This window comes from Oculina patagonica, unplaced genomic scaffold (genome assembly GCF_052425735.1).
Source record: "Oculina patagonica isolate OP01 unplaced genomic scaffold, crgOcupat unplaced378, whole genome shotgun sequence".
Lineage (NCBI taxonomy): Eukaryota > Metazoa > Cnidaria > Anthozoa > Scleractinia > Oculinidae > Oculina > Oculina patagonica.
Genome location: NW_027558230.1, coordinates 601 through 12,357, shown reverse-complemented (window position 1 = coordinate 12,357; position 11,757 = coordinate 601). Strand labels below are relative to the sequence as shown.

Genomic DNA, 11,757 nt, shown 5'->3' with positions numbered 1-11,757 from the left:
ATAAGCTGTTTCATCGTCATTCAAAAAGCTCTGTTCAAAAAACGAATGACACTATCGATCTGGAAATTTGCAAAAATATATACTTTTAGTTTATCTTACGTCAAATGACAACGAAAATTTAGTAGGCCTAGTGAATTTTGATTTCAGAATTTTATGACGTAACATGAAAACCAAGAATAGACCATTTATTACTCAGTCTCTTTCCACAACGGAACTATCTGAACTAGAACTATGGGTTGGTAAATCCGCCACAGCAAGGTTTATAAAAAGAAAGTATGTTCGTTTCAGGTGGGTTCCCTGAGTCCAGAAAACAAAAATGGTGAACATGTTTCCTGTGATGATGGCGGCTGCCTCGAGTGCCAAAATGATCACAATAAATACAATTTCTGCTGAATCTAACATGACGTCCCGGGGAATCGCTGAATATCAAACACTTCGTTTGGTTACCCTGTGGCAGATCGAAGTATCCATAATAGTATCCATAAATTTTGAGCGAATTTTGAGGCTCTGCGCAAGAGAGGAAAGACCAGCAGAAGGTCCGCCTAATCAAACAGCGTCGATACTGTTTAATTAAACAAGTGACATGATACGCCCATATATACTTTTATGTTATGCAATATCGGACTTACTGACTGTTCATGTGCTGGTATAATATGTGCTGGTAATGAGATTAAAAAATTCCACTATTTTATACGCGTGTAATAATATCTTGGTAAGCTGATTCTTTTTCCTAGGTCACTAATCTTTTAAAATCTGACAGCTTTCTATCTGAATTACAGTCAACATTCTCAAATGATCAATATTTGTTCGCAAATGTGGCAATAGGTTATCATTTGAATTGGTAAGTTATGTCAGGACCACCCGTGTGTATTAAGGCAGATTAAATGCTTAAGGATAACACTAAGATAGACTAGCACTCTATCTAGTGGAGAGTAAAAATGCTACTATTTGATTCATGCTACGGAAACCGGGATAAACTTCGGCGGTGTGAGCCGTTTGGTCTGACGCAGATTTTCTTTTTAACTTTCGGTGGAGTAAGGAGGGGGGGGGGGGAGGAGGGGCTATTACAAAGCTTTCAAAACGAGCGATAAAAAGCAGAGTCTTAGGGTCCGTCCACACTAATGCATTTGCAAGGCCGTTAACACGACAGAAAAAGTTGGGTACGGGCCCGTCAAAAAATTGGTCTGGACCCGATTCTTTTTGTAGAGGAACATGTGACAGTCACTTGTGAAACATGTGACAGCCATAGGGCCCCGCGAAAACTTGCCTGTCTTTTACAAAAAATGCTTGGGTGCGGACCGATTTTTTGACGGGCCCGTACCCAATTTTTTCTGTCGTGTAAAGTGTAAACTGCCTTTACGCTCATGTGCTTTTGAGGCGAGAGAAGAGGCCTTAAACGATTGCGATAGTTATCATTCGTCAAAATTTTCGGTTAACATTTATTCATTATTTTTCTTCAGGTGCCAGGCCCGGTCAGTGCCCTATCACTCCTTCGCCTGAGTTTTGTGTATCAGATGCTGACGAGTGTGAGTTTGATGGTGATTGTTTTCCTGGCAAGAAGTGCTGCAGTAACACGTGCTTCACCAGATGTCTCGATCCTGTGGGACTTCCGGGTTCAAACGAGGGTGAAGTGGGATCACTAAATGTAGAAGGTATGAAAACTTTGTGGCAGACGAATTTTTTATGACTTCCCAAATTCACCACAAAACTGGACGTCTACAGCAAGTTAAACGTCCACACAAAACTCGACATCCATTCAAGACACGATATCCACATACAATTGGACGTTCACGCAATTATTGGAACGCCACTAAAGGAGGATAAAAGATTATAAGCGTTGTCAAGATTAATAATAATAATAAATATAAATATATAGATTATGCAATACGCAACCGAAAATGTTCGGGTTTTTTTTTTTTTTGAGTAGGGTTAGATTTAGTGAGACTACCTTAGTATTGACGACTGTTAATAAGAAAATAAAAGTTTGCTGGCCAAACGAGAGTTAGATTTAGTGCTCTCGGTTTCTCTCTTTCTTTTTTGGCTCAGCACGTTAAATTCTTACAATCTCTCACCCCAGGAGAGGCGTCAGGAAAATGTCCCTTCACCTCAGCCATAAACCGATGCCATGTTGGACTCGGACACACGTGTAACATTGACAAGGAATGTCCGAATGCCTCCTACTGTTGTTTTGATGGATGCAGGAGAAAATGTTTGGATCCTAATGATCAGAGCGCTGGCGCAGGTATTGTCAATTATTAAATTTTCAGCCACGGATATTGCATTTCTAGCATTCTGATTGGTTCACTCAATCCAGGTTGTATACCTTTGTTTGACCTTATTTGGAAAATGATTGCGTTACTGTTCACCTAAAATTTTTCTGCGGGAAGCGACAGTTCCATCAAAAAAATGGTTTTGAACAGCAAATTTGGCGACCTTTATGAACAAGAAATAATAAGCGATGCCTACAAAAACCAAAGAAATGCCATAGTAAATTAAACTACGCAAAACAAAAGGATAGATGCGAAAAGTGTAATTAATAATACTTTTAAACTGAACGCACAGCAAGAGCGAGTGAATAAAGTAGAAAAGCAGCAAATAATTTACGAAAGAACGGCAAACTGACACAGTTTCTTTCAGTGTACGTCATAAAACTAGGCTCAGCACTTCAGTAAAGTTTGTTACCTTTCAATCTTGGTTTTGTCCTTTCATACTTTAATAAACCTGTTCCACTTTGAGCTCGATTTCGCTTCAAATAATATAGCAGTCTTGATGACAGCCGTGGAGCCGTAAAGAAGTACAATGTAAACACTTGCTTCGTTCGACTTGCACAAGACTTGTAGTTTCCAGAAAAGGTTTTGCTTCGGATCTTCTCGTAAATCTTAACTGTTGTCACAATTTCCATGATATTTAAACGACTTTAGAGGGGATTGTTTGAGGAAAATCTTCTGAAGAAAACTCTCTTGCTCGCTTTCCTCGTATGTTTCATTCAACTCAAGAAGTGAACACCGCGCCAGAAATTTTCCCGCGCCTCATACTATCACTTCGTTTACATCAAAATGAAATGTCCATTCGATTTTAACTTGAGAAGAATTTAATAAAACAATTATTCCATTCGCCCTTGTTGGATACGAGTCGTTATAGCCAACTCGGCGCTTCGCGCCTCGTTGGCTATTTACCACCTCGTATCCAACGCGGACTCATGGAATAATTGTTAAGTAGTTGTGTTATAAAGTAGTTATATTCTTTGCTTTAGCTGTGCTTTTGTCCAGCTATGGGTGCAGGCGGCAAGTATGGTGGTGCTAGAGTTACTTTCGCCTGCAAGTCAGTCAGTTAGTCAGTCAGAAAGGAAGAAAGAAAGTATCTTTAGTACACTCTTTTTATTTTATAAGAATCTAGTTTATAAGAATATCAAGACTTTAAGTTTTATAATATTGTCACTCGACCCTTACCGTATATAACTCCTAAATGTTGTTGTTAAATCTGGGAAGGAATTTTTACTCTGACTAAAATGTCTTTCAGAGACTTGTCCTTCCGATAAGCGACAATTGGAGGTTTAGAAAATGTTTGAGCGAGTTTGTTGTTCTCAGTTATGAGATGCCAGTGTTTCATTAGAATCTTTTTAAGATTCGGAGCAGCCGGGTTGAAAGTAGTGACAAAAGGCAAAACATTGTTGGATGTTGCAGTTTTGTTAAGTAACGCCTCAGATCGTGTTGAGAAGTCTACTTCGGCTAAGATTTTCTCGGCGAGTTCCCGAGGGTAACCTCGCTCGAGTAATCGAGTCAGAAATTCTAGTTTTCGTAACTCGAAAATTTCTTTAACCGAGTTTGTTCTCAGTAAACGCAAGGCCTCTCCTTTGATAAAACCCTTTTAACACTGAAAGGGTGACACGAAGAGAAGTGGTATATTGGAAAGTTTCTGTAGGCTTGAAATGAGTTTGAACATCCAGAGTTTTGCTGTCAGTGAATCGCGGTCCTTTGAAAACTTCAGTGTCAAGGAAAACAATTTTTTCTGATGACATTTCATGCGTGAATTTGATAGTGGCGTGGAATAAATTAGCGAAGTCGACAAAGTCGCTGATTTCTCGCTCGGATAAAGTCCACACTGAAAATATGTCATCGATAAATCTTTTCCAGAGTATAGGCTTGTGTGGGCTGGCTAGGAGTAGCTGTTTTTCGATGTGAGCCATAAAAATGACTGCGAAGGCTACGGCCATTTTGGTGCCCATAGCGATTCCGTGCGTTTGCAAAGTTTTATAATATTGTCACTCGACCCTTACCGTATATAACTCCTAAATGTTGTTGCTAATAGAAAAACAGTTCTTTTTAGAACTCCATGACCACCATTTACGAAGATAAAACCGTCGCCATCTCGCATTCACGAGAAATAAAAAAGCTCAAACATAAAACCTCCAATTGTTACCTATCGAAGGACAAGCCTCTTACTTAGAGCGAAATTTCCTTCACACATTTAACAACAACATTAAGGAGTTATATACGGTAAGGGTCGAGTGACAATATTATAAAACTGCGAATTTTTAAGAATATTTTAAGAATAAACCGGAGGCTGAGATTTTGAAAAGAATATAGTTTTTTGGTTGAGACAAAATCAGGTATTTTCATTTTCGTCACTTTATCTCTGTTAGGAATGCTTTGTTTAAAGCCGAAACGGCCAGGCTGCAACGAAAAGCAATGGTACATGTGCACAATGTACCACGATACAGATCTGGACACCATTGATTACCCAATACTTGCTAAAACAGAAATGTCAAACGGTATTTTCTAAAAATGTTCATAACAATATTTTCAGCCTAAAATCGGCAGAAAAATAAACATATTCAGCCTGGGTTGGAAAAACTGTATTCTTATAAAAAAAAGAGTGTAAAGTGTAAAATACATCTAGCGCAGTAATGGTTCTAATAATATTGTGGACACTGTAATTATTGTTTAAATAATAATTATAATAAATGTAAAAAGGAAAGATCAATTGATAAAATTACACTTGTAACTAATTGGTTAGTATATAATAAATAAATTTTATAGTGAATAAAACATTAAAAAATACAGTACTTCACCAATTCTGAAAATGTATCCTAAACAATGCTAAAATGTGTTATAAAATACACGCCAAGCATACACAGGAGTCCATACAAGGCCTTTACAACAATCTCATGGGAAGCAAACATTTTTAAATAATTAGCGACAAGAGAGCCAATCAGATTCACAATACAAACCGGATACCTCTTTCTTTGCAACACTTTCAGGACAAGACAAAAGTGGCACGTGCCCCGCCCTTGTGCCACCGGAACTTTGTGCTTCAGATGTGGACGAGTGCTTTTTTGACGGGGATTGTGTCGGGGACCGGAAGTGCTGTTCCAATACCTGTTACAAAGTTTGTGCGTCTCCTTCACTGGGTGCGGCGGCCGCGGCAGGTAAAGTTACGCATTTTATTTTCCTTCGGAGAATCTCAACGTTTCTCAAGACAATATGGGGAGCATCAAGTTCCGTGGGAAAACTACTGGACTAGCCATAAAGATTGTCAGTTGAGAACAAATTTAATCTGCATGGAAGCTGTATTAATCTGTGAACGGGCGCTTCTCTAGCCCTAGCCTTTGGACAGATTCTCACATTAAGGTAAAGGTAAAGTCTGTGTCCAAGCCAAGTGGCCCATGCAGCCAGAGCTTATCCCGGTTTCTGTAGCATAAAGCGACTAAGAGTGTTGCTTCTCCCCCCTGGATGGGACGCTAGTTCATCGCAGGGTTACCCCCCAGCAGTAAATTCGCCGGTACCCATTTATACACCTGGGCGGAGAGAGGCACTGTGAGAGTTAAATGTCTTGTGATACTAACATTACACCGATCAAACTGCATTGTAGCCGGCACGGGTCAGATTGTTCGTACGTCGACTAGGTTAACTTTTATATATAGCCTAATGACGGTCACAGTTTGAGATATGAGTAAAAGGTATAAAATGGATTGAGCAGTGGGCGCTAAACCTTTTGATTCAATATGGCGAACAACTGAAAAGAATTGCAGAGTAAAAAATAGTTTGTTTTACGACGCTAACTTAGATTTTTTAATTCCCCTTTGAACAACTAGGCCTAGCAGTTTTCTAGTCTCTTACGAAACTGTTATTTGGGACGTCACGAAACGCTTTTCACCTACAAATTTCATCAACTCTTGCGTGACAACCAAGAAAAACGAGATATCAACAGTAAACTGAAATCCTTGTTGTTTCTTGGCAGTCAAATGTCCTGAGCCTGTACTGTTCCGCTGTTCCCACTCAATGAAGCATCAGTGTGATGATTCCAGCGACTGCTTCACCGGCACAAACTGTTGTTTTGACGGCTGTCGACGGAGATGTGTTTCTTCAACGAGTGAACCAGGTATTTGTTTCATACCAGTAAATTTTGGCAGAAAAAAAAGGAACTTAGCAACAAAGCTCTGTCATTGGCTCAAAAAAACTTGTGAAATGTTTTTTTAACCAATCGGAGTAAACTTGTTGTTCTTGAGGGCTCTTTTCGAGGTTAAGGAGACGGTCAGTTATTTCAAGGGAACTTTGGATTTCGTTAAGTTATTCAGAGGGAACAAAGGCACTTTGTACGAAAAATCTTCAAATATAAGTTGGTTTGTAACACATTCAAATTTGTACATGTATACTATGTTGACATGTAATCCGGCGGCTTAGCTCGAAATTTTAGTTGAATTGTGCACTTTTTAAGAGGGTCTCAATGGGGTTAACCGTTAGCCGTAAAACGGCCAAAAATTTAGCCGTTAGGCGTAAAAAATGGAAAATTTTAACTGTTAGCCGTAAAATGTGTTAACCGTAAAAATCGGTCAGTGATTATAAATAAACCAAACTAGTTCACTTCATCGTCCCAAAAATGGTCCTAAGACCTAAAATATGTTTTTCAATAATGGAAATTGATTTTTAACTATTAAAAACAATGAAAATTAACTTTTAACTTCTGTTAACCGTAATGGAAATAAATTAACCGTTAGCCGTAAAAAGGCTAAAATTTTAACCGTTAACCGTAAAAGCCACCACCCCATTGAGACCCTCTTTTAATACAAGCATGAAATTTGGCACACTGAAATTGGTCACCAACAGAAGTTTTTTCAGATATAGTGCCAAGCCTGAAAAACACCAGTTTCCATGGAAACCGTAATTTATTAAAATCAATGAAATTTCGTTAAATATTTGTTTGTCCTGGTTTATTGAGAAACACCATTATGTCAGCTAGAGATACCAAGTCGCGCGTACAAAATTTAAAATGAAATGCTGTAATTTAGACTTTTCAAACCCCTCTATATTTTTAAATATTTCTTCTGTTTGCGAACGGCTAACGCTGGGATCGGGGAATGAATCGCGAGAGACCTGGACACTAGCGCAAAACGAAAGACGCGAGAGGGCCGAGGGCGGGGAACGAAAAATATTTCTCCATGCAATAATTTTCTAGTAATTTATTGGTATGAAAAAGATCGTAAAAACATAACAATCGTAAGTCTAATTCAAAGCATTCATGTCTGTATTTTTGAAATAAAATTTACAATAAAAGGTGTATACAAGCACAAGAAGAAGTACCTCGTGGGGGAGGGGCCTATTGGCTGAAAATTCCGTTGTTGTTTACTAGTTGAAAAATAGGAAATTGGCGTTGGCACTATATCGAGAATTGATTAGTATTTGAATGCTTGTAATCCTGCAAAGTTTGGTGCTTGTATCAAAAATCGCACAATTCAGGAGCTAAGCCGCCGGACTAATGTTGACAATTTTCTTGAAGAAGATTCATTTCGTACATGTATCTGTCATTTTTACAACAAATAGGAAAAATAAAGTTTTTGGCCGAATTTCGGCCTTTGCCATGTCCCTAGCATGAATATTTTACTAATTTCCATTTAGTGCTGATGGTCTTGCGTACATGTACATACTGCTTAGCGTTATGTTAATCGATATTCTAATATCACTTATAACATTTTTTAGAAGATACCTGTCCTAAACCAGCTGAGAACTTGATCTGCCCGATCGGACTCAGAAACATGTGTGTGGACAACGAATCGTGTCGACCGGGGACAGTCTGTTGTAACGATGGATGTCGGAGGCGCTGCAGGGATCCGTCCTATTTTAGCAGCGGGGGCGCAACGGAAGGTAAAATATACCATAATAACTTTATTAAGCCCCCCAAAGATCTTTTGAAGGGACCGTTAATAAGAAAGGGGGCTTTTTAGAGAGAGCTGGGCGGAGGCTTATTTCAAACCATACATCATTTAATAGAGTACAAATAAAAAAACAAATTGGGTCAGATTTTAGTGTTTGTAAAAGCTCTTTTCTCACTCTACAAGATGACATATTTTTTCTCTGACGTCATTTGACGTCATATGACGTTAGAGCCGCCACCTTCGATCCGCCATCTTAGATTTCACTATTTTCTTCGAGAGTCAGAAAATAACGGAAATTGATTTTTTTCTCGATACAAAATCAAACCATGCCTATTTGATATAAGGTTATTAGAATTTTTCAATTTTGTATGTTGTTTTTTTTTTTTGACAAAAACAGCCAAACCTGCTTATGACTTTCAAGGGATGAATGAATAGCTACTGAAAGTTTCAGCATCATACAGTACCCCCTTTCTAAAATTACTAAAAGTTCCTACTTTTACTTTGCAAGTACATTTATTGAAATTAATTCCGTACGGCAGACAACTTTGTCAACTTTGAATCTGATTAACCTACTGTTTTGCCCAGGGGGGCGGGAGGGAGAAACTTTCTTTGTTACTTGACTCAAAAAGGGTACATAGCGGTGCCGGGCAACCGAGAATGCGCAGTAGCTATCAAATGGTCGCTAAGGGCGTAGTGAATAGCTTGACAAATTTCATTGTTTAGTTCGCATGCTTTGGTCTTAACCGTGCACAAAACACAATAGCTATTGCATTTTGATTGTTTCTTTGAAGTTTGTCGGACATCAAAACAAGAAACTGTGATAACGGTGTCCAGTCTGGCAAAAGTAAGGCTTGCGAATTATACTAGTTAACTCCTCTGATTCTAAAACTATTTACAACTTTTTGGTTGTTAATTGTCAACCGTGACAAATTTTTCGCTTGTTGTTGTACGCCACCAAAACATTCTCAGTGACGTGAAACATCAGGTGATAAATCTTGCTGAAAATTTAAAAACATCTCGGCGGCGTAAAACATCAATATTTATTGTTATTAAATATTTCTGAGAAAACAAAACTCTGGGTGACGTCTTTCTTACCAACGGCTTGATTGACATAGATTCTCACCGTTTTCAAGCACTGCTATGTCTTCAAAGAAAAGTGCCGAGTTTCTTCCCCCCCCCCCCCCTGGTTTTGCTCGTCGAAGCAGCACACGTATTACCAAAGCCGATAATTTAGGAAAAAGTAGAAGATATTTTTTTTGCTATTTATCTGTTTTTTTGTTTTGTTTTTCTTTTTAAAAAAATTCTGGTTATTTGTTTTTAACTGTTGGTTTATTGATTTGTTTATTTATTATTGACCTTGCATTTAGGTAAACCTCGACCAGGCACTTGCTCATCTCTTACACCGCCATCCGAGTTCTGCCCCTCTGATTTTGACGAATGTAAGTATGACTGGGATTGCGAGCCAACGACGAAGAAATGCTGTTCAAACGGCTGCTACAAAGTCTGTGCAGAACCTGCTGTTGGGGAAGTTCGAGGTAAGTGTAGGACGTGTCGTACCCAGGGCCTTATCATCGTTCAAATCCAAGATGGCGGTTCTTCAGGCGAGCCGCAATTTTGGATCTAAACATCGAGAACGATCTAACGATTTGTGTCCTTGTCTTTTCTCGTGCCAGATAAATGCCCAGCTCCCAAGGAGCCCAAGCGATGTCATGTGACTCTTAGAAACCAGTGCTCCAATCACTCAGAGTGCAGCTACATCTCAGGTGGACTTTGTTGTTATGACGGCTGTCGCAGAAGGTGCGCTTCACCGGGCGGTTTTCCAAGCAGGATACAGAGTAAGAAATCCTCAAATGCTAGGGGTTGCCGTTTTTAGATATAAAGGGGGGCGTTAGACCTAAATGCTATGTTGTTTAGACGTTTCAGGTCTATTCCTCGTTTTCTCCTTGAGGTTTCATGTATTCTAAAAATACCATAATAGGCTTCTAGTCTATAGTACAGGTCCTGTCTGTCTGCCCGTCTCTGTTTATTCGACGGACTGACTGAGTGAAAAAAATGAGTGACTGACTGACTGGTTTTCTCACTGTCTGATATTCAGGTCCAAGGGCTACGTTTTTGTTAGCGTGTCTGCTATCTGTTATTTTGTGTGTCAGTCTCACAAGTTATATCTTTCGGACATATTTACGACTGACTGACTTACCGACCGACCGACCAACCGACCGACCGACCGACCGACCGACTGACTGACTGACTGACTGGCTGTCTATCTGTCTGATGGACTGACCGGTTGTCCGTTTTTCAGATCCAAGGCCTGGTCAGTGTCCACGCCTGCTCGCCCCTGAAATCTGCATCGCGCATTACGACGAATGTGAAAATGATGCAGACTGCTACCCTGCCAAGAAGTGCTGCAGTAATGGTTGCTTCAACAGATGCGTGAATCCAAGTTTTGGAGAAATTGCTCCCAGTAAGTGCAGTCTTCTTAAGGTGGCCGAATACAGTTTTTTCGTGGCTCAAAGGCGCGCGCTACGATTTTCTGCTGGACGTCATTATTGCTCGCGCGGGCTAAAATGGCGCTAGCACCTCTAAACAGAAACGAAAAAGAGTTCCATCTGTTTTACCGCGCTTTACCAAATTTGTATACAAAAGAAAACTTCAAAATACTTTCAGATAGGTCTTGAAACCTGGGACGGAAAACAATACGACAAAAAAGGTAGATAAACAACCGACAGAGAAGTTCTAATTCTGTCTTTCATTATCGCTCGCGACGCATGGCGTCATATTAGCGCGCGCTCGCACGCGCAATTTGATTCGCCTCAGAGGTCGTAAAAGCCAGATTTTCTCGAAAACCTACCGTACAACCTATTATGAAACTTTCACAATTAAATTTAAGGGGTGAACCACGTCCACAGCCAAAATTTTGAAAAAATCTGTAAGACAGATTTTGAGCTATTTTAAAAATCGGCAAAATATCACATTTTCCTATTTTGCGAAAAATCTGTCTTACAGATTTTTATATTATTTTGCATGAATGATAAATCAAAGCCAATTTCTTATTTCTGAAATTTTGAGGTAGGGTCGTACGGATAGATTTTGAGAAAAACGCCGTTTTAACTACTAGTGCCAGTCCCCTCTCAAGCACTCGGCCGTTCATTTACGCTGTTTATTATCATTTGTATTTTCCAAATATCGCATTAGATGGTTTTAGGATGTAACAAACAGTGATAAGAGAAAGACAAAACTTTTCTGGAGATTGTACAAGAGAATTAAAGGTTGTACTGATTTGCCCTCTCAAAACTGTATTAAGCCACCTTAAATTAATAATCTCCATGTAAATTTTTCATCGTGCTTAGGAGTTACTGGACTATCAATACTGGAGGACATTTAAGATAGTTTCCGCCAAACATTTGAGCAATACAGGCAAAAAAGAAAGTTACCACAGAGATCTCATAACATGGTAACAGTATCAGTACAGCTAACAAAAACCAACCAAAACTTTAACTCTCTATCTGACTCCGCCAGAGAAAAATGGATTTGAAGTTATCTACATTTCAGTTAAAACGGACGTTTCACGCCAGTTTGAAACAAAATGGCGCGCGTTTTAAACATTT

The 11,757-nt window shown here is 39.2% G+C and overlaps 1 protein-coding gene across 1 annotated transcript; it reads left to right on the top strand.

Annotated features, from left to right (window-relative positions):
• Positions 1 to 1,460: 1,460 nt before the first annotated feature.
• LOC144640606 (uncharacterized) lies at positions 1,461 to 10,633 on the top strand (the record flags this gene model as incomplete). The annotated part of the gene is made up of 8 exons (XM_078499702.1): positions 1,461 to 1,652; positions 2,078 to 2,242; positions 5,261 to 5,428; positions 6,241 to 6,381; positions 7,977 to 8,141; positions 9,520 to 9,687; positions 9,826 to 9,987; positions 10,452 to 10,633. Coding segments are annotated over 8 exons (1,343 nt in total), but the record flags the coding sequence as incomplete, so codon positions are not given.
• Between the last annotated feature and the right edge of the window lie 1,124 nt (positions 10,634 to 11,757).